This window comes from Scyliorhinus canicula, chromosome 2 (assembly GCF_902713615.1).
Source record: "Scyliorhinus canicula chromosome 2, sScyCan1.1, whole genome shotgun sequence".
Lineage (NCBI taxonomy): Eukaryota > Metazoa > Chordata > Chondrichthyes > Carcharhiniformes > Scyliorhinidae > Scyliorhinus > Scyliorhinus canicula.
Genome location: NC_052147.1, coordinates 2486451 through 2510347, shown reverse-complemented (window position 1 = coordinate 2510347; position 23897 = coordinate 2486451). Strand labels below are relative to the sequence as shown.

General features: G+C 52.4%; 1 protein-coding gene across 3 annotated transcripts in view; it reads right to left on the bottom strand.

Moving 5' to 3' along the window:
* vash1 (vasohibin 1) overlaps positions 1-23897 on the bottom strand; it is a 75862-nt gene that overhangs the window by 16533 nt on the left and 35432 nt on the right. Inside the window, exons 5-8 of one of the 3 annotated variants that reach the window (XR_005463738.1) lie at positions 20574-20955; positions 19720-19835; positions 11692-11904; positions 2348-2449 (exon numbers count right to left, since the gene is read on the bottom strand). Coding sequence is in view for 1 of the 3 variants with exons in the window: in XM_038821769.1 (XP_038677697.1) it covers positions 11835-11904; positions 19720-19835; positions 20574-20955 (568 nt within the window). In the remaining 2 variants the exon portion in view is untranslated. Of the gene's footprint in view, positions 1-2347; positions 2450-11646; positions 11905-19719; positions 19836-20573; positions 20956-23897 lie in introns of those variants that run through there. The other 2 variants (XR_005463741.1, XM_038821769.1) reach the window with 2 other exon arrangements.

Genomic DNA, 23897 nt, shown 5'->3' with positions numbered 1-23897 from the left:
CACGGGGTTAGATACAGAGTAAAGCTGCCTCTACGCTGTCCCCATCAAACACTCCCAGGACAGGTACAGCACGGGGTTAGATACAGAGTAAAGCTCCCTCTACACTGTCCCCATCAAACACTCCCAGGACAGGTACAGCACGGGGTTAGATACAGAGTAAAGCTCACTCTACAGTGTCCCCATCAAACACTCCCAGGACAGGTACAGCACGGGGTTAGGTACAGAGTAAAGCTCCCTCTACACTGTCCCCATCAAACACTCCCAGGGCAGGTACAGCACGGGGTTAGGTACAGAGTAAAGCTCCCTCTACACTGTCCCCATCAAACACTCCCAGGACAGGTACAGCACGGGGTTAGATACAGAGTAAAGCTCCCTCTACACTGTCCCCATCAAACACTCCCAGGACAGGTACAGCACGGGGTTAGGTACAGAGTAAAGCTCCCTCTACACTGTCCCCATCAAACACTCCCAGGACAGGTACAGCACGGGGTTAGGTACAGAGTAAAGCTCCCTCTACACTGTCCCCATCAAACACTCCCAGGACAGGTACAGCACGGGGTTAGATACAGAGTAAAGCTCACTCTACAGTGTACCCATCAAACACTCCCAGGACAGGTACAGCACGGGTTAGATTCAGAGTAAAGCTCCCTCTACACTGTCCCCATCAAACACTCCCAGGACAGATAGAGCACGGGGTTAGATACAGAGTAAAGCTCCCTCTACAGTGTACCCATCAAACACTTCCAGGACAGGTACAGCACGGGGTCAGATACAGAGTAAAGCTGCCTCTACACTGTCCCCATCAAACACTCCCAGGACAGGTACAGCACGGGGTTAGATACAGAGTAAAGCTCCCTCTACACTGTCCCCATCAAACACTCCCAGGACAGGTACAGCACGGGGTTAGATACAGAGTAAAGCACCCTCTACAGTGTACCCATCAAACACTCCCAGGACAGGTACAGCACGGGGCTAGATACAGAGTAAAGCTCCCTCTACAGTGTACCCATCAAACACTCCCAGGACAGGTACAGCACGGGGTTAGATACAGAGTAAAGCTGCCTCTACACTGTCCCCATCAAACACTCCCAGGACAGGTACAGCACGGGGTTAGATACAGAGTAAAATTTCCTCTTCACTGTTTAGCTAATACCACATGCTCCCCTATATCACTTTGTTCCATTCATTTCCTACACCAAATCAATACATCCTGCTCAGCTATCTCAGTAAAATTAACAAATTAAGATTCTTTATAGGTTGCATTGTATTAGGGTCTCATACCCAGATTTAATGGAACCATTATATTGGACCTTGTAACTACAGAAGGGTGGGGAGAACTCAATCTATTAAGTACACGTATTAATTCTCAAGACCCACCGCTTCTAACCAGCAACTCCATCTCATTCCTCTCTTCCTTATTTTTAAATCCAGAAACCGTGGACGGAATTCTCTGGTCATTGTGAGTCACGTTTCCCACCGGCAGTGCTCCCCCTCCAGCGCGTTCCCCGGTGTCACAGGGTGATTACAATGGGAAATCCCACTGACACGGGGCAGGAATATAGAATCCCACCGTAAGTAAATGTTGCTGGTGAGAAACATGTGGTTGGGGGACCAGAGAATCTCGCTCCACTTCTTTCTTCTCACCCTATAAAATCTACTTTCCAGAACATCTTCAACGTCTGCTACATAACAATCTAATGTCACCAGTCTGAGGTCCATTATTCACCAGGCCACCCTTTAATGTACAGACCTGTTGAGGATTTCAGGCCCTGCTCGGGGAATTTAATTTTCAGTCTAATTACTCGGTGGTATTTAATGGAGGTGACGGGGGTTGTCCTCCAGCCAGAGAGTCATCAGGAAGCCCGTGCCTCATCTGTTCAGGAAAGCCCCCTGAATGAAGTGCCACTAAAGCACTTAACTGGACAGTGGCTGGCATCGCTGTGGAGGGCGGTTTTCCTGCCTGCCAGGGGCCGCCAGCAAATCACTGTCTGGCAGCTCTACTGATTGGCAGCGTTACCAGGGAGGCAGTGGACTGCTGAATGTCACAATCCCAGGACACAGGTGAATGACGGTGAGGGAGGGGTTAAAGGGTCACCAGTGAAAGTAGGGTGTGGTGCTCTATGGAGGACCCCCCCCCCCCCCCCCCTTCCTGATGCCAGGTCCCTCGAGTGCTTTTGAACGGGCGGACCCCCCCTGCGCCCCAGGAGCCCCCAAACAACCCTGCATGGGTTTGCTTTTCATGTTCGCCTCATATAATAGTGCTAGCAGGGGAGAAAGCGGCAGGGTCCCCACCCACCCCCACCATCAAAGAGTATTGTCAGAGTGGAAACTGCATCCTATGACTCACTCAAAGCATTGCCTTCACATCTTCTGATTATATTCTCTGTATCCTTGTAGAGATTTCCACGAATCCTTCCTCCAGCTCAGGTTTCTAATGTGAACATTTGGCCTTTTAAGAAAAAAATCTAAGTCAGTCTTATAGGTTTCGACATACTAAAATCTAATCAAATTAAAGCTTCAATCCTCCAGTTTGAATGTGCTGTTATAATGAGTAATGTCACAAGTGAACCAGACAACCAATATAGCAAATTGCAATATTGATGGGACAATCCATTACAAACAGGGGATATCAGAATGCTCTATGATTTTATTATTTATTTATTTTTAATTTATTTTCCAATTAAGGGGCAATTTAGCGTGGCCAATCCTCCTACCCTGCACATCTTTGGGTTGTGGGGGTGAGTCCCACACAGACACGGGGAGAATGTGCAAACTCCACACGGACAGTGACCCGGGGCCGGGATCAAACCCGGTCCTCGGCGCCGTGTGGCAGCGGTTCTAACCACTGCGCCACCCCTTGTTTGTTCTCAGTAGTGTGCCATAAATCTCTCTTCAAATGTTATATCATTCAAGCAATCCAGCTCTTCATCCTCAAAGGACATTCTTGAGACGAGAGTCAAACTGAGAGGAAAGAGGACATCAGACCGGTTTGGTTTGAGGGTAAAGCATTCTCTGTCTTGTTGAGCATTCCCAGAAAACAGGAATGGGTTTAAAAGAGATGATTTTCTGGAGGGAGAATTGCAACAATATGGATAAGGGGTTTTACCGATTTAAAAAGCTGTGGCATTGCTGAGCCCGACATTTCCAAATTCCCAAAATCATAGAATTTACAGTGCAGAAGGAGGCCATTCGGCCCATTGAGTCTGCACCTGCCCTTGGAAAGAGCATCCTACCCAAGCCCACACCTCCACCCTATCCCCGTAACCCAGTAACCCCACCCAACCTTTTTGAACACTAGGGGTAATTTAGCACGGCCAATCCACCTAACCTGCACATCTTTAGACTGTAGGAGGAAACCGGAGCACCCGGAAGAAACCCACACAGACACATGGAGAATGTCTAGACTCCTCACAGACAGTGTCCTAAGCCGGGAATTGACGCTGGGATCTGGAGCTGTGAAGCAACTGTGCTAATCACTGTGCTACCGAGCTGCCTATACCTCTGTGCTACCGAGCTGCCCATACCACTGTGCTACCGAGCTGCCCATACCACTGTGCTACCGAGCTGCCCATACCACTGTGCTACCGAGCTGCCCATACCACTGTGCTACCGAGCTGCCCATACCACTGTGTTACCGGGCTGCCCATACCACTGTGCTACCGAGCCGCCCATACCACTGTGCTACCGAGCTGCCCATACCACTGTGTTACCGGGCTGCCCATACCACTGTGCTACCGAGCTGCCTATACCACTGTGTTACCGGGCTGCCCATACCACTGTGCTACCGAGCTGCCCATACCACTGTGCTACCGTGCTGCCCATACCACTGTGCTACCGAGCTGCCCATACCACTGTGTTACCGAGCCTCCCATACCACTGTGCTACCGAGCTGCCCATACCACTGTGCTACCGAGCTGCCCATACCACTGTGCTACCGAGCTGCCCATACCACTGTGCTACCAAGCTGCCCATACCACTGTGCTACCGTGCTGCCCATACCACTGTGTTACCGAGCTGCCCATACCACTGTGCTACCGAGCTGCCTATACCACTGTGTTACCGAGCTGCCCATACCACTGTGTTACCGTGCTGCCCATACCACTGTGCTACCGAGCTGCCCATACCACTGTGCTACCGAGCTGCCTATACCACTGTGCTACCGAGCTGCCTATACCACTGTGCTACCGAGCTGCCCATACTACTGTGCTACCGAGCTGCCCATTCCACTGTGCTACCGAGCTGCCCATTCCACTGTGCTACCGAGCTGCCCATACCACTGTGCTACCGTGCTGCCCATTCCACTGTGCTACCGAGCTGCCTATACCACTGTGCTACCGAGCTGCCCATACCACTGTGTTACCGAGCCTCCCATACCACTGTGCTACCGAGCTGCCTATACCACTGTGCTACCGAGCTGCCCATACCACTGTGCTACCGAGCTGCCCATACCACTGTGCTACCGAGCTGCCTATACCACTGTGCTACTGGATGGGGTCTAGCAGAGGCTGGAGACTCTCTACCCTCAATCAGGCGGATGCCCTGCCTGAATAGTGAGCAACCCCACCTGGGACGCTCTCTCCATAAGGCAACAGGGCTGCCAGAAGATGAATGATGAACTTCTTGTGCAGCAGGTAAATCTGCCTCCTCCTGTTTCCTGCAGCCCCACTTAACACATCCTTCACACCTCTACGGTGATCTCACTCCCACCCACCTGGTGGGGCCCCACCATCTGCCATGCGAACTACCCTCACCCTTAATCTCCCCAAGTAGCTCCTCATATTCCCACTCATGCCAGACTACACTATCTGACCTGGTACGACTCCTGCCTGCACTCAACACATCTGCTTCCTTACAGGACAAACTCAAACACAACTGACATCAGCGGTCACAGCCATCCAGAGTGATGCTACAGCTCAAGACCCTTACCCACTTCGAGGAACCAGCCCTGAGCTTACTGATTTGGAGCAGGACCGTAAACGTGCAGACGGCAAAGTGGGGGCTAACGTACAGTTGAGAACCCTCAACATATTCAGCATATGGTGCAAGCTTCACGTGGGTTACCTTTCTCTGATCACTGATCCCCTGTCACACACTAATATTATCTCCCTTCCATAGCAGGCCAAACAGAAGACCAGCCTGGACCATCCTCACGGCCCTGGGAGGCCACAGGCCCGAGAAGCTGCCAGGGAGACATCTTTGAGACCAGCACTGAAGAGACATCACACACATCATCCCACCCTCCATCAGCACAGACACTCCCCACCCTCCACCCTCCACCCTCCGTCAGCACAGACACTCCCCACCCTCCACCCTCCGTCAGCACAGACACTCCCCACCCTCCGTCAGCACAGACACTCCCCACCCTCCGTCAGTACAGACACCCCCCACCCTCCACCCTCCACCAGCACAGACACCCCCCACCCTCCGTCAGCACAGACACTCCCCACCCTCCGTCAGCACAGACACTCCCCACCCTCCGTCAGCACAGACACTCCCCACCCTCCGTCAGCACAGACACTCCCCACCCTCCACCCTCCACCAACACAGACACCCCCCACCCTCCACCCTCCGTCAGCACAGACACTCCCCACCCTCCACCCTCCACCAACACAGACACTCTCCACCCTCCACCCTCCACCCTCCGTCAGCAGACACCCCCCACCCTCCACCAACACAGACACCCACCACCCTCCACCCTCCACCAACACAGACACCCCCCACCCTCTGCCCTCCACCAACACGGACACTCCCCACCCTCCACCCTCCGTCAGCACAGACACTCCCCACCCTCCACCCTCCACCCTCCGTCAGCACAGACACTCCCCACCCTCCACCCTCCACCCTCCGTCAGCACAGACACTCCCCACCCTCCACCCTCCGTCAGCACAGACACTCCCCACCCTCCACCCTCCACCAACACAGACACTCCCCACCCCCCACCCTCCACCAGCACAGACACTCCCCACCCTCCACCCTCCACCAACACAGACACTCCCTACCCCCCACCCTCCGTCAGCACAGACAGTCCCCACCCTCCGTCAGCACAGACACTCCCCACCCTCCACCCTCCACCAACACAGACACTCCCCACCCCCCACCCTCCACCAGCACAGACACTCCCCACCCTCCACCAACACAGACACTCCCCACCCTCCACCAGCACAGACACTCCCCACCCTCCACCAACACAGACACTCCCCACCCTCCACCAACAAAGACACTCCCCACCCTCCGTCAGCACAAACAGTCCCCACCCTCCACCAGCACAGACACTCCCCACCCTCCACCCTCCACCAACACAGACACTCCCCACCCTCCACCAGCACAGACACTCCCCACCCTCCACCCTCCACCCTCCACCAGCACAGACACTCCCCACCCTCCACCAACACAGACACTCCCCACCCTCCACCAGCACAGACACTCCCCACCCCCCACCCTCCGTCAGCACAGACACTCCCCACCCTCCACCCTCCACCAGCACAGACACTCCCCACCCTCCACCCTCCACCAACACAGACACTCCCCACCCTCCACCAGCACAGACACTCCCCACCCTCCGTCAGCACAGACACTCCCCACCCTCCGTCAGCACAGACACTCCCCACCCTCCACCCTCCGTCAGCACAGACACTCCCCACCCTCCACCCTCCGTCAGCACAGACACCCCCCACCCTCCGTCAGCACAGACACCCCCCACCCTCCACCCTCCGTCAGCACAGACACTCCCCACCCCCCACCCTCCACCAGCACAGACATTCCCCACCCTCCACCAGCACAGACATTCCCCACCCTCCACCAGCACAGACATTCCCCACCCTCCACCAACACAGACACTCCCCACCCTCCGTCAGCACAGACACTCCCCACCCTCCACTAACACAGACACTCCCCACCCTCCGTCAGCACAGACACTCCCCACCCTCCGTCAGCACAGACACTCCCCACCCTCCGCCAGTTCAGCTCGCTGTCAGGCAGGATTCAAATATTTTGCAGAGGATAAGAGAAACATCGCTCTGTCCTCACTGCAGGTCATCATTATTTTCCTGCAGCGTATGGTCAATCCTTTAGTGTCCAGCCCACAAATGGTATGACCATCACGATGACCCCCTGCAGGACCACAGTAGTGAGAGGATGTCAGACCCCATGGTGGGAGATGTCTTGACATCCTAGTCTTGGTCCATCCCCCAGCCCAAAAGATGTACAGGGTAGGTGGATTAGCAACGCTAAATTGCCCTAGTTGGAAAAAAAGATTTGGTTCCTCTAAATTTTTCAGAAAAGGCAGTGATGTGCTGCGCTCTGCACAATGGTGAGAGACACCCTCAGGGTGTTGTACAGGAGGGCTCCCCTGACCTGTCCAGGCACTGGATCCCACATCTTGAGCAGGCCAATCGCCTGCTTCACCAGTAAACGCATGGACGCATAAACCTTGTTGTACCGATCCCAGCGGGTGTGCGAGTCCTCTGCATTGGCATCATCAGACACCTCCGAAGTGGGTAAACTTTGTCCCCAAGGAGCCATCCCGCCAGCCACTGATCCCTTGAAAATGGCCGGAATCTGTGAGTGCCCCAAGATGTAGCTGTCATGGATGCTCCCCAGTAAACACGCACACACCTACATGGCGTGGTCACAGACAATCTGAACCGTGAGGGAGTGGAATCCTTTGTGGTTTGTAAATGACACCACATGCCACAATGGGGAATGCAGAGCCACGTGGGTGCAGGCGATGACACCCTGCACCATGCCACAATGGGGAATGCAGAGCGATGTGGGTGCCGATGATGACACCCTGCATCATGGGACCATGGGGAATGCAGAGCCACGTGGGCGCAGGCGATGACACCCTGCACCATGGGACCATGGGGAATGCAGAGCCACGTGGGCGCAGGCGATGACACCCTGCACCATGGGACCATGGGGAATGCAGAGCCACATGGGCGCAGGCGATGACACCCTGCACCATGGGGAATGCAGAGCCATGTGGGTGCAGGCGATGACACCCTGCACCATGCCACAATGGGAATGCAGAGCCACGTGGGTGCAGGCGATGACTCCCTGCACCATGCCACCATGGGGAATGCAGAGCGATGTGGGTGCCGATGATGACACCCTGCACCATGGGACCCTGGGGAATGCAGACGATGTGGGTGCAGGCGATGACTCCCTGCACCATGCCACCATGGGGAATGCAGAGCGATGTGGGTGCCGATGATGACACCCTGCACCATGGGACCATGGGGAATGCAGAGCGATGTGGGTGCAGGCGATGACTCCCTGCACCATGCCACCATGGGGAATGCAGAGCCACGTTGGTGCCGATGATGACACCCTGCATCATGCCTGCTATCCAGGCAAAGCCCACCACTCTGGCATCTTGGCTCACCTGGTCCTGGTGAAAGTTGAGCCCTCACAAATAGGGCATCTGTCACCTTCCGTATGAACTTGAGGCAGACTGGGAGATGCCACAAAGGTCACCTGTTCACCTCTGAAACAAGCAGCTGGCACAAAATTCAGAGAAACTGTGACTTTCAGGGCCACAGGCAATGGGTGACCTCGTAGTCCATGTGGTGCCAACTCTTGCATCACGTGGCACGGGTGGTCCACCACTTCCCAGGCAGACACCACCTTCTCTGACACTGCACATCACGTTTGGAGATAGGAAGTTCTCTGACTGTCGACCCCTGGTCAGTAGTCTCTCCTCCGAGACTTCTCCATCTGTGGCCTTGCATCCGGTAGATCAGACAGGCCTGCCTCCCCCTTCTTTCCAAGGCATTGGTCTTGCCCACATGCAGCCGCATGCCAATGCTGCTGCTGCTGCTCCACAGCTCTCAGAGCTGCCAGCTCCACCGGCTCCATGATTCTCTAGAACCACAAACTGAAAGGAAGGGAACAGCATTGTGAATGGTGAGGAGTGCAGACAATGCGCTGATCCACAACCCTCTTGGTATGTGGGGCATCCACCCGTGCACATCCCCCTATGTGAGCGCCTATCCAGTGAGCTCGCTCCCTCCCCTATGACAAAGCCGTCATATCTCCTCAATTGTCTCTTTCACTCCACCTGACAGAAACGCCTCGACCCTCAGTAGACCATGCCACCCCTCCACCCCTCTCCTTCAGGGTAAGGATTGAGGACAGTCGACTGTGTTCAATTGACCTGTGTTCCATGGTCCTGGGAGATAGCGACGCTGCCCTGAAAGGGCTAACTAATGAGCACTGTTACCCTCCTACCTTGCATACCCTCCTACCAACATCTGTGACACCTCTCAGTTATGGAGAGGTGAGTTAAGCCTTGGAACTCAATGCTTGGGGCTCAGCTCCCAAAGAGTTAACTACTGGGCACCAATCAGTGGCACACTCATTCATAGAACATAGAACATAGAACAGTACAGCACAGAACAGGCCCTTCGGCCCTCGATGTTGTGCCGAGCCATGATCACCCTACTCAAACCCACGTATCCACCCTATACCCGTAACCCAACAACCCCCCCCTTAACCTTATTTTTTAGGACACTATGGGCAATTTATCATGGCCAATCCACCTAACCCGCCCATCTTTGGACTGTGGGAGGAAACCGGAGCACCCGGAGGAAACCCACGCACACACGGGGAGGACGTGCAGACTCCGCACAGACAGTGACCCAGCCGGGAATCGAACCTGGGACCCTGGAGCTGTGAAGCATTTATGCTAACCACCATGCTACCGTGCTGCCCTTCATTACAAGAATGAGTTGTCGGGGAAAGGTCAGAGAGCGATCTAGGCTAATGGCTTCTACCTGTGGCAGGCGAGGCACACCGGATTCATGTTCAGACAGTGACCATCATCCTTAGATGGCACTCCCATCCTCCAGCTCTCATGGTTTGTGGATTAAATTATCGCCTGGCCTCCCTAAGCCGTGACTTTGCCCTTCCAGACAGGTGATGCTAGGAGGATGCACTTTGTAGCCTGGGGGCGGGTGGGTCATTCTGACTACTTGCCCGCCCCCCGGCACGAGGGTCTTCTGCCCACATATCGCTATTAAACTTCCCTTGTCAGCGTTCCCCACTCTGCCAATGCAGCCTGGAATTTCACAGGACCTCACCCAGGGACCTCACATTCACCCCCGGTGCTGAACCTTTCAATTCACCCGCTCCCAAACACTTCCAGCTGCCACTCAAAAGGTCGATCCGTCCGGAGAGCTATCACCACCAGTCCAGTAAAGGCGACCTGAGAAGTACTACCTGCGCACAAACCCCCAGACCCCTTACGACCTAGAGGGCCACAGCAATGAAGGGTCGCAAAGACGTGGGAGTGACCCCTCCAACAATGCTGAAACCCAACCCACCCCCCCCCCCCCCCCAAGACCCGTGTTTCACTTATCTGGGTCCCCTGCACCCTCTCCAGTGCCCCCTCACCACTTTACACCCTGGAAAGGTGATGCCGCTCTGAGCGCTCATATCCGATATCCCCTTTGGAGGTGAGGTTGCCACAGGTTCTCACTTTTATACAGCTGTCAGAAATCGTCACAGTGGCGTGCAATGAATATTAGATGTTAATGCATTTCAATGAGGTTCCTAACCTTCCTGGGCGGGGACCTTGTTACATCATCGGCGAAGGGCCTGGAAATTCGGGAAAAGCAATCTCGCCGGCGAGAGTCTCAAATATCCACTTTAGAATGCGCCGTTCTCTAGAGTAACAGCACATGGAACTGTCCAGTGAAGTAAATAGAATATAGATGTATTGGGGCCTGTGAAATTTAACTTAAAATCCCACTCCACACCCAATGTCATTGAAATGAATTAACATCTAATTAACAAGCCCTCCCACCGGGACTCTTGCCCCAAACCCCAAAAATCACTGAATATTCATTGCACGCCATTGTGACGATTTCTGACAATCTGGAAGCGAAGCTACGATATTTTAAGAAGAATATGCGATTACCTCCCACTACAGTATAAATTGGACAGGTTAACAAAGCCGGCTCCCCCTTGTGAAAGATCAATGAAATTTGGGCCCCTGTGGTGTAGGAACCTGAGAAATAAGATCAACTGCTTCTCAACCAGGTACTGATTGTTCCGGCTGAGAACCAACGGAATTTCTGATTTCAGGGAAGGGAGGGCAGTGGAGGCACATCTAGATTTCAATCTTATGAGAGTAGTGATGTGTTGCAGGTGGAGTCATGTGACACAGGTTTCACAGGCATTGGTCACTTGCTGGTATCTCACTGCAGTGGTCAATCGCCACATGTAATTCTTCCGCAGTGAATATTGACAGGTTTTGTTTGATTGTAAGGACAGAGTTCAACACCATCCTCACCCAACACCCACGTGCTGGAGTCACTGGACAGCGATCTGAAATCCTAACTGATTCTTCCCACCCTGGGCTGTGGGCAAGTGTGGCATCCCTGGCTCAGATCCTCATAGACTCGGGATAGAGTTTGGGATTTCCTGGTCAGTATGGCTCAGAAATCACTGAATGGGACTTATTTACTCCATTCTGAGGCTATTACAACATTGATTCATAAATTCTACTGTCCAACTGGGGTTCTCAACCACTCCCAAAGAAATGGGATAACTTCTTATCAAAAGTATTACCCCTCAGCTCTCAGCCCAACTGAAGCAGCCTTTCAACTGAAACAAGTTATCTTCAAACATATTAGAGAAAATATATAGAAATAAAATGTAAAAAGTCACAATTAATTTAATACTGCTGACCGCTACTTTGAAATACAATACGGCATCCTTCATTCTTAATCTGAGAGTTCAGTTCAGTGCATGGAAGGTCCCCTTCACGGACTGCGTTAAAATCTCTGCAAAGAGAGCGGTGCATTGGTCACCCGTGGATCCCAATGGATTGTTCACACACGTATCTGGTAGCCCACATCATTGAGGTTCTTTTGCTCTGTTGGTTTCTTCTCTCCTGAAGATCTGGATAAGGAAAAAGGCACATAGTTCAGGGAGAAGGTCCATGGCTCATGTGGGATTCTACACAGTGACTGAAATACAAACACCTTTCATAGAGACTGCTAGGAACAGAAATATTCCCCAGTTTGGACCCTGGGACAGGAGTAAGGAGTGGGGGCATTTAGTCTCTTCAGCTTGTTCTCCCTGACCGTCCAACAAACTATATAACCCGTCTTTATCCCATACTTCCTAACACAAGAAATCATAAGTGTTGTGGGCCAGGGATTTAAAACTCCAAAGTATATTATGGAGTTCACCTGACCTATAATTTTTATGTTGAATTTGGCTAGGATAAGCACAAGAGCCTTCACTTCAGGTGTTATTCAACTGACTTCTTCAGCGCTTTTAATTAAAAAAAACAAGTTGTATTCTGAGAACTTAGTTAACATTTGTATAAACACACATACCAAGAATTTTTAAATTAATTACAAACATAAAGACCCCAAAGAGCTTCAGTAATCTATGTATAACCCTTAATGAATTCACCCTTAACTGTTCCAATTCAATAACAAAATCCAAGTGAAACCCCTTTTCAAAGATGTGGCCCAGCACATGGCATTCTCACTTGTATAAGACTGTTGTTACTGATACTCTATTCCACTTTTCAAACAGCAGATTTGAATTCCTTCCTGAAAGCAAATATCTCTTTTAAGTTACCAGTCAGGAAACAGCTTTTAAAATGAAGATAGAGATACACTTCTTTCAACCTGTGCAGTTCAAACCAGTCCCAAAACTCAAAGTGAAAGTAAAACTCACACAGCCACAGCCCAGCTCCACCCACACAATGACATCACTGAAGCCATGTGATAAGACAAAAACGTTTCTTAAAGGAACACTCACATGACACAAGGCAACCTGCAAAGAGAATTTAAGCTCCACAGAGAAGGCACTGACAAAAATAAATGTGGTTTACTCATCACTATGTTGGAAGATATGAAAAGGAGTTGGAATAAAGCTTTTCCACAAAATCCTCAACAGGCCACCTTGGTACAAAAGGGTAAGCTTTAACTTAATTGAGAAGGTGGTTGAACTGAGTGTCAATTGTTGCAGAATTACCATGTGTGAGCTAAGGACGGAAAAGGACAAGACACTTGGACAGGATATGTTTGTTCAGGATTACTCAAAGTGGAGATATTTAACTATGTAGTAGATTAAGAAGCTATCTGGAAAACATAGGAACTAATAAATAAGAAGCAATGGCAAAGACCTAACCACCAGTTATGAATAAGTAAATGAATCAATACAGTCATCACTAATAGTAATGATGACCGTGAAGTTGCTCCCACGTTCGCTGTGAGTTCAAACGGTAATGTGGACCCAAAATATATTGAGTCAGAGAATGTCATCAGGGAGATCTCATTCTCTGATCATCCCACTACTCGCCAGTGACCAATGAGGATCCACCCAGAAAGGTCAATAAATGAACATCTCATTGAAGGGCTTCCCCGCCACATTGATTTTTTGATTTTGATTTGATTTATTGTTACGTGTGCCGAGATACAGTGAAAAGTATTGTTCTGCGTACAGTCCAGCCAGATCGTTCCATACATGAAAAAACATAGGACATGCATAAATACACAATGTAAATACACAGACACAGACATCGGGTGAAGCATACGGAGTGTAGTACTACTCAGTAGAGAAGGTGTGTGCACAGATCAGGTCAGTCCATAAGAGGGTAATTCAGGAGTCTGGTAACAGCGGGGAAGAAGCTGTTTTTGAATCCGTTAGTGCATGTTCTCAGACTTTTGTATCTTCTGCCTGATGGAAGAGGTTGGAAGAGTGAATAACCAGGGTGGGAGGGGTCTTTGGTTATGCTGCCTTCTTTCCCAAGGGATGGGAGGTGGGTTCACGTGATAGACTGGGCTGTGTTCATGACTCTCTGAAGTTTCTTATAGTCATCCTTGGCCGAGCAGTTGCCATACCAGGCTGTGGTACAGCCAGATAGGATGCTTTCTATGGTGCATCTGTAAAGGTTGTTAAGGGTCAATGTGGACATGCCGAATTTCCTTAGTTTCCTGAGAAAGTATAGGTGCTATTGTGCTTTCTTGGTCGTAGCGTCAATGTGGGTGGACCAGGACAGGTTGTTGGTGATGTGCACACTAGGAATTTTAAGCTGTCAACCATCTCCACCTCAGCCCCGTTGATGCTGACAGGGATGTGTACAGTACTTTGCTTCCTGAAGTCAATGACCAGTTCCTTAGTTTTGCTGAAGTTGAGGGAGAGATTGTTGTCATTACACCACTCCACTAGGTTCTCTATCTCCCTCCTGTACTCTGGCTCATCGTTGTTCGAGATACGACCCATATGGTTGTGTCATCAGCAAACTTTAGTTTCTTTTGGCCAAAGAAATCCCTGCGGATCTCAGTCAGGATGCAGTCAGTATGTCATGAACCTTTGCCCAAACAGGAGGAATTTCTTCAGCCAGAGGGTGGTCAATCTGTGGAACTCTTTGCCACAGAAGGCTGTGGAGGCCAAATCACTGAGTGTCTTTAAGACAGAGATAGATAGGTTCTCGATTAATAAAGGGATCAGGGGTTATGGGGAGAAGGCAGGAGAATGGGGATGAGAAAAATATTAGCCATGATTGAATGGCGGAGCAGACTCGATGGGCCAAGTGGCCTAATTCTGCTTCTATGTCTTTTGGTCTTTTGGCACATAGGTTAGCACTGCTACCTCACAGCTCCAGGGTCCCGGGTTCAATTCTGACCTCGGGTCACTGTCTGTGTGGAGTTTGCATTTTCTCCCCGTGTCTGCATGGGTTTCCTCCGGATGCTCCTGTTTCCTCCCACAGTCCAAAGATGTGCAGTTTAGGTGGATTGGCCATGGTGAAATGCCTCTTAGTGTCCAAAAAGGTTAGGTGGGGTTACCGGAATAGGGTGGAGGCGTGGGCTTAAGTAGGGTGCTCTTTCCAAGGGCCAGTGCAGACTCGATGGGCTGAATGTCCTCCTTCTGCTCTGTAGGGATCCTATGATAACTTGCAGATGGAGATGGAGTTGGAGCCATATTTTGCCACAGAGTCGTGTATGTACAGGGAGTATAGTAGGGGGCCAGGTACAAAGCTTTGCGGGGCCCCGATATTGAGGACTATAGTGGAGGAGCTGTTATTGTTCATTCTTACTGATTGTGGGTCAGAAAGTCAAGAATCCAGTTGCAGAGGGAGGAGCCAAGTTCTAGGTTTTGGACTTCTGATATGAGCTTGGCTGCGATTATGGTGTTGAAGGCGGAGCTGTAGTCAATAAATAGGAGTCTGACGTAGGAGTCCTTGTTGTCAGGGATGAGTATAGGGCCAGGGAGATGGTGTCTGCTGTGGACTGGTTGTGGCGGCATGCAACACTGTCCCTGCACATTAGGAATTACCCTCTCGCTGGCGTGGCTTACAACAGGTTTTGCAAATGTGAACCAGACCAAGGGAACCTGCCAGAGACGCACGAGTAAGTATAGCCCCTGGGGCGAAGGGGGATATGCTCGGTCAGTAGGGGGGCCCCTCTGGGGAGCTCCATTGGGTGGGTTCCCCTTATCCATGTGGATGTTTGGGGGGGGTTCCCCATGTGCATATGGTGGTGGCGATGGGGGAATCTCAGTGTACTTTGTGGGGGAGAATTCCTTGTTTCTTATCTCGCGATTAAGAAAGAAGTTTGCCCCGATCTCAGGATTCTTGGCGTTGCTGGCTTTTTGCAGCCTCGCCCCACCAGCGCGATAGTGTGGGCCACGCCCCACCAGGGAGATGGTCTGGGTCTCGCCCCACCAGCGCGATAGTGTGGGCCACGCCCCACCAGGGAGATGGTCTGGGTCTCGCCCCACCAGGGAGATGGTCTAGGCCTCGCCCCACCAGGGAGATGGTCTGGGTCTCGCCCCACCAGCGCGATAGTGTGGGCCACGCCCCACCAGGGAGATGGTCTGGGTCTCGCCCCACCAGCGCGATAGTGTGGGCCACGCCCCCCCCCAGCAAGATGGTGTGGACCTCGCCCCACCAGGGAGATGGTCTGGGTCTCGCCCCACCAGCGCGATAGTGTGGGCCTCGCCCCACCAGGGAGATGGTCTGGGCCTCGCCCCACCAGGGAGATGGTCTGGGCCACGCCCCACCAGCGCGATAGTGTGGGCCACGCCCCACCAGGGAGATGGTCTGGGCCTCGCCCCACCAGCGAGATGGTCTGGGCCTCGCCCCTCCAGGGAGATGGTCTGGGTCTCGCCCCACCAGGGAGATGGTCTGGGTCTCGCCCCACCAGCGCGATAGTGTGGGCCACGCCCCCCCCAGCAAGATGGTGTGGACCTCGCCCCACCAGGGAGATGGTCTGGGTCTCGCCCCACCAGGGAGATGGTGTGGGCCTCGCCCCACCAGCGCGATAGTGTGGGCCTCGCCCCACCAGGGAGATGGTGTGGGCCTCGCCCCACCAGCGCGATAGTGTGGGCCTCGCCCCACCAGGGAGATGGTCTGGGCCACGCCCCACCAGGGAGATGGTCTGGGCCACGCCCCACCAGGGAGATGGTCTGGGTCTCGCCCCACCAGGGAGATGGTGTGGGCCTCGCCCCACCAGCGCGATAGTGTGGGCCACGCCCCACCAGGGAGATGGTGTGGGCCTCGCCCCACCAGGGAGATGGTCTGGGTCTCGCCCCACCAGGGAGATGGTGTGGGCCTCGCCCCCCCAGCGAGATAGTGTGGGCCTCGCCCCACCAGGGAGATGGTGTGGGCCTCGCCCCACCAGCGCGATAGTGTGGGCCTCGCCCCACCAGCGAGATGGCCTGGGTCTCGCCCCACCAGGGAGATGGTCTGGGTCTCGCCCCACCAGGGAGATGGTGTGGGCCTCGCCCCACCAGCGCGATAGTGTGGGCCTCGCCCCACCAGCGAGATGGCCTGGGTCTCGCCCCACCAGGGAGATGGTCTGGGTCTCGCCCCACCAGGGAGATGGTGTGGGCCACGCCCCACCAGGGAGATGGTCTGGGCCTCGCCCCACCAGGGAGATGGTCTGGGCCTCGCCCCACCAGCGCGATAGTGTGGGCCTCGCCCCACCAGGGAGATGGTGTGGGCCTCGCCCCTCCAGGGAGATGGTGTGGGCCTCGCCCCACCAGCGCGATAGTGTGGGCCTCGCCCCACCAGAGAGATGGTGTGGGCCTCGCCCCACCAGGGAGATGGTCTGGGCCTCGCCCCACCAGAGAGATGGTGTGGGCCTCGCCCCACCAGGGAAATGGTCTGGGCCTCGCCCCACCAGGGAGATGGTCTAGGTCTCGCCCCTCCAGGGAGATGGTGTGGGTCTCGCCCCACCAGCGCGATAGTGTGGGCCTCGCCCCTCCAGAGAGATGGTCTGGGCCATGTCCCACCAGAGAGATGGTCTGGGTCTCGCCCCACCAGGGAGATGGTGTGGGCCTCGCCCCACCAGGGAGATGGTGTGGACCTCGCCCCCCAGCGAGATGGTCTGGGCCTCGCCACCCCAGCGAGATGGTGTGGGCCTCGCCCCACCAGGGAGATGGTGTGGGTCTCGCCCCACCAGGGAGATGGTGTGGGCCTCGCCCCACCAGGGAGATGGTGTGGGCCTCGCCCCTCCAGGGAGATGGTGTGGGCCTCACCCCACCAGGGAGATGGTGTGGGCCTCGCCCCACCAGGGAGATGGTCTGGGTCTCGCCCCACCAGGGAGATGATGTGGGCCTCGCCCCACCAGGGAGATGGTGTGGGTCTCGCCCCACCGGGGAGATGGTCTGGGTCGATGCATTGGCCCTCTGGGTTTATCGTCTGTCAAACAGGGCCAGTCTCTTATTAAGTTCAGGTCTGGGGACAATTGATAAGGTGGCATTTGGAACATATTCGCTCGTGGAGTCAGTCCCTGGTCAGGTTCCTGGTAAGATTCCTGTCCTGGATCCTCCGGCTCCATTGCTGAACCAGCTGCTGTGACCCCTCCAGTCCGTGTCGATGCCGGCATGCCTGACATTGTATCTTCAGATTCAGAAATGGAGACACAGACGTGTGAGGTCTCGGATGCTGATTTAACAGTTCAAAATGGAAAGAAAATCGCTTATTGTCACGAGTAGGCTTCAAATGAAGTTACTGTGAAAAGCCCCTGGTCACAACATTCCGCCGCCTGTTCGGGGAGGCTGGAACGGGAATTGAACCGTGCTGCTGGCCTGCTTTGGTCTGCTTTAAAAGCCAGCACTTTAGCCCTGTGCTAAACCAGCCACCTCCAGCCAATCGTTCACTGCGGCGTTCCTGCTGCAGACGACGATCCCCTGCGAGGTATAGGCGACTGATCCGGCGGCACACCAGCTGCATGAGTTACCGGAACCAAAAAGGGAGTCCAAAGCCCTCCCACTGCCCCTCCTCATCGGACAACGAGGCTGTCATCAGGCTTTGGGGTGGAAGGAATGTAATATTCCACACGGAACTTAAGGGGTGGGAATGATTATCTCCCCCATGGAGTATGAGCTCCCTCGCTGAGGGGCAGGGAACTCCATTCAGAAATGTATCAACGCTCGGCCAGTAAGGCACGGAAGAGACCGGTTGGGATCTATCGGGTAGTGTGTATACCGTAATTGTAAATAAATCAATATTCCTTATTTTACTCGGTGCAGGCTCCCCGTGTCCTTATTAAAATAACCATCACATTTTTTACAAAAGAGAAAGAGAAAAGCTGTCAAGGAGTTCTAGTGTTAAGCCAACTAGCTCCTCACGTCAGTACTGAATTTGGAGATTGTTGTCACACTGGATGTACGGTTGTGCCTTTGAAAGATTAATTGACAGTGACTGGCATTGAAGCAATCTTGCAATTCTGGCTGTTGAACCGGGCAGTGAAGATTTACTCAAAATACAATCATATCTCGCAGTCATAACCAATTCTTGACCCTTCCCTTGTGACCTCAACTCCCTGTTCCCATCTGATGAGGTTTCTGTTGGTGGTGTTGACCATCTGTCTATCTTGTTCAGAAAAAGCACATTTGATCAGCTGGCAATTGGTTATCACATTTGTGCCAAGCTGAAAGTTGTGCAAATACTTTTTGCTCTTCGCTATCGCAATTCTATCTAGATCCTGTATGATGCTGGAGTAACAGTCAAACAAAGAAGAAAGAACAAAGAAAATTACAGCACAGGAACAGGCCCTTCGGCCCTCCCAGCCTGCGCCGATCCAGATCCTTTATCTAAACCTGTCTCCTATTTTCCAAGGTCTACATCCCTCTGTTCCCCGCCCGTTCATATATCTGTCTAGATGCATCTTAAATGATGCTATTGTGCCCGCCCCACCACCTCCGCTAGCAAAGAGATCCAGGCACCCACCACCCTCTGCGTAAAAAACTTTCCACGCACATCTCCCTTAAACTTTCCCCCTCTCACTTTGAAATCGTGACCCCTTGTAATTGACACCCCCAATCCTGGAAAAAGCTTGTTGCTATCCACCCTGTCCATACCTCTCATAATTTTGTAGACCTCAATCAGCTCCCCCCTCAACCTCCGTCTTTCCAACGAAAACAATCCTAATCTACTCAACCTTTCTTCATAGCTAGCACCCTCCATACCAGGCAACGGTGTAGAGTTGTGAACGGCGAATAGATACATGAGCAATTTGTGAAAAAAAGAGAATCGCCATGGAAACAAAACATTCTCCCCTCAGTATGAGTGACCCAGGATACCAAGGCACAGCGTGTGTTTGATTAGGAGCACAGGGACGCATCATTAAATTGTGGAGGACACATAGGTCTAACAGACAGATTGAGAGGCTATTGCAGCTTGTATTTAATGGAGAGATTAATTGGACAAGCCTGTTCCCCTGCAGCTAGCCTATTGAGGGCTCTTACCGTCTGTCACTGCGGCCGTTCCTGCGATGTGGACTGGACTGACCGCGATGGGGTGATGATGAATCCTTCTTCCTCTCACGGGTAGGGGATGACGGCATGGCTGCTCCCTTCACAACCTGCAGCAATTAGGCAGGGAAAAACCAAGATGTCATTGATTTTCCAGGCTGAAGAAGGGATGTCAAGCTATTGTGAAGTCTGGCAGTAATACGTGATATTTACTTTTATTCCTCCTCCTCCCACCCACCTCCTGCTTTCAAGCAGGTACAGGCACCTTCTCTCTCTCTCTCTCTCTCTCAGGTTCATCTCCCTCCCCAAAGTGAGGTCTCAGCGCGATTGAGGCAATTTGGGGATGCTATTTGCCACTAGACTTCTCCTTCCACTCAGCATGCCCAGCAAGGAGAACCATCTCCCCCTGTGAAACCAAATCAACAAAGTGCTGTACAGTATTTCACATCTTATTCTCTCCCCGTTAATATTAAATCAGCTTCTCCAGACTTGTGCAGTATCCCCTGACCACCTGAAGGCTGGGGATCCACTAGTTCCTTACAATGCTGCTCTCCAACAGCCCGAAGGAGTTTACTCTGCTTCTCACAAGGATTGTTCGGGTGCTCCGGTTTCCTCCCACAGTCCAAAGATATGCGGGTTAGGTGGATTGGCCCTGCTAAATTGCCCGTAGTGTCCTAATTAAAGTAAGGTTAAGGGGGGGGTTGTTGGGTTACGGGTATAGGGTGGATACGTGGGTTTGAGTAGGGTGATCATGGCTCGGCACAACATTGAGGGCCGAAGGGCCTGTTCTGTGCTGTACTGTTCTATGTTCTATGTTCTATGATTCTCAGCCATTCCCATTCCCTTACCTTTAGCCGCATGTCCCGGGTGTGCCTCTCCAGTTCTTTCCTCAGCTCCTCAGGGCTCAGCTTCTCTATGTCAAGGACTGAATGCTTCCACTCGATCTGCTCCACACTGTGGGGGTCATGGGACACGTACTGTCCAATCTTGACTTTCTTCAGTGTGTGCCAGCACTTTCTGTAGGAACTCTCAAACTCTAAGATGAGGTCAATTAAAGTCCTGCACACTGTGGGTTTGAACATCAGGTCCTCACGCCGACTCATACCCAACGTTCCAAATCGTCCAGCGTAGTGGATTCCGAGCACTATGTGACGGAAGTAATTCCCTGAGAATTGAGTTTTGAAGCTGATGGGAAATCTCTCTACTCCAGGCATACTGTTGGTGAGGTAACTGACCACAAACATGAAGGAAAAAGTACATGACTGGTCTTCAGCAGAGTTTTGGGACACTGAGGGTGGAATTCCCGGTGGCGGCAGGGGACATTTAATCAGCTCGGATGGTGATGGGTAGGGATCCTGCTGCCTTCCTGTCTCCACTCCAATTAAGTCCATGGGAGGAGAGCCCATGGATGGCCTTCCCATTTTCCCAGCGAGTTGGGGCTCAATATTTGGGAGCATGGAAAGCAACCCATGTGGGTATGTTTGCAGGCTCCCAAAGGGTAGCCCTCAGTCAAAGGCACTCAGTCCCCTGATCAAGGGGCCCAGCATTGAGAGGTTGGGGGTGGGGGTGGTGGGGGGGGGGGGGGGGGGGGGGGGGGGGGGGCGATGCCCACGTGATTCAATCAGTGGGGGGTGTACTTGCCCACATATGACCCAATGCCATGAAACATCCAGAGTCAATGCTAAGGATTCCCAGAACCACCCCCTTCCCATTCTATATCAATGTATTGGTGAGACAGGACATACCCAAGGTTGGCAGGGTGAAAGGTTGGCAGGGTGAAAGGTTGGTAGGGTGAAAGGTTGGCAGGGTGAAAGGTTGGTAGGGTGAAAGGTTGGCAGGGTGAAAGGTTGGTAGGGTGAAAGCAACGATTCTTCTTTTTAAAAAAAAATGTATTAAAGATTTTCTATTTACAATAAATTTTATAACCATGCCCACATTACCCACAGCAGATGTTACACAAAACTAACATAATAAAAACCGAACCAACGTACACACCTCATCCACAAAAAGAGATAAAAACCCAAAACCCAAATCATCCCCCCCAGCCACTGACGGTGACTAATTCCTTAAAGTAGGGAATGAATGGCTGCCATGTCCGGGAGAATCCCTCGACCCACCCCCAAACGGTGTACTTGACTTTCTCCAGATACAAGAATTCCATTAGGTCACCCAGCCAGACTGAGGTGCTGAGCGGAGTAGAAGACCCCACCCCAGCAGAACGCGCCTCTGGGCAATCAACGAGGCAAAGCCAGGGACATCTTCCCTCACCCTCGTTTGCAGCCCCAGCAAGTTCGATGCCCCCAAAATAGCCACCAGAGGGCAAGGCTACAGATGAATGTTCAGAATCACCAACACGATTCTAAGGGAAAATCTTACCAGTTTGCGACAAGACCAGAACATGCCCCTGTCTACATCAATGGGAACGAAGTAGAAAGGGTCGAGAGCTTCAAGTTTTTAGGTGTACAGATCACCAACAGCCTGTCCTGGTCCCCCCAGGCTGACACTATAGTTAAGAAAGCCCACCAAGGACTCTACATTCTCAGAAGACTAAGGAAATTTGGCATGTCAGCTACAACCCTCACCAACTTCTACAGATGCACCAGAGAAAGCATTCTTTCTGGTTGTATCACAGCTTGGTATGGATCCTGCTCTACCCAAGACTGCAGGAAACTACAAAAGTTTGTGAATGTAGCTCAGTCCATCACACAAACCAGCCTCTCATCCATTGACTCTGTCTACAATTCCTGCTGCGTCAGAAAGGCAGCCAGTATAATTAAGGACCCCACGCACCCCGGACATACTCTCTTCCACCTCCTTCCGTCAGGAAAAATATACCAAAGTTTGAGGTCACGTACCAACCGACTCAAGAACAGTTTCTTCCCTACTGCCATCAGACTTTTGAATGGACCTACCTCGTATTAAGTTGATCTTTTCTCTAAACCTTGTTATAACTGTAACATTGTATTCTGCAGTCTCTCCTTCCTTCCCTATGTACGGTATGCATTGTTTGTGCAGCATGCAAGAAACAATACTTTTCACTGTATACTAATACATGTGACAATAATAAATCAAATCAAACATGTGTGCGCGGTTGGCCGACCCCATGGAACACCGTTCGCACCTGACCTCTACCTCTGGAAAGAAGCCACTCACCTGAGCTTTGGGCAAGTGTATCCTACACACTACCTTATGCTGGATCAGACCAAGCTGCACACATGATGACGTGGACATCACCCTACGAAGGGCCTCATTCCACACCTCATCATCCACTATAGGTCGTAACTACCTCTCACACTTCACCTCATCCACTGGGTTGGAATTCTCTGACAGAATCTGTCTGTAAATGCCAGATGTGCTACCCTCCAACTCCGTCAGCGAAAGGATCCTCTCCATCAGAGACATTGGCGGTGTGACTGGAATTTTAAAAATAATTTACAGCAGCCAATTATTTTTCTTTCCAATTAAGGGGTAATTTAGTGTGGCCAATCCTCCTACTTAAGGTAAGGTTAAGGTAAAGTGTGAAAATGGCAGGAGATCCCAGACCCGTGTTATCCTCCTCGTGCTCAATGTGAGAGTTCAGGGATGCGGCCGATGCCCCTGACTTCTTCATGTGCGGGAAGTGTGTCCAGCTGCAGCTCCTGTTCGACCGCATGATGGCTCTGGAGCTGCGGATGGACTCACTTTGGAGTATCCGCGATGCTGAGGAGGTCGTGGATAGCACATTCAGTGAGTTGGTCACACCGCAGATTAGGATTGGTGAGGGAGACAGGGAATGGGTGACCAAAAGGCAGAGAAAGAGCAAGAAGGCAGTGCAGGTGTCCCCTGCGGTCATCTCCCTCCAAAACAGGTATACCGTTTTGGATGCTGTTGAGGGAGATGACTCACCAGGGGAAGGCAGCAGCAGCCAGGTTCATGGCACCGTGGCTGACTCTGCTGTACAGAAGGGTGGGAAAAAGACTGGCAGGGCTATAGTCATAGGGGATTCAATCGCAAGGGGAGTAGACAGGCATTTCTGTGGTCGAAAAAGAGACTCCCGAATGGTATGTTGCCTCCCGGGTGCTCGGGTCAGGAATGTCTCAGATCGGCTGTAGGACATACTGAAGGGGGAGGGTGAACAGCCAATTATCGTGGTGCATATAGGCACCAACAATATAGGTAAAAAATGGGATGAG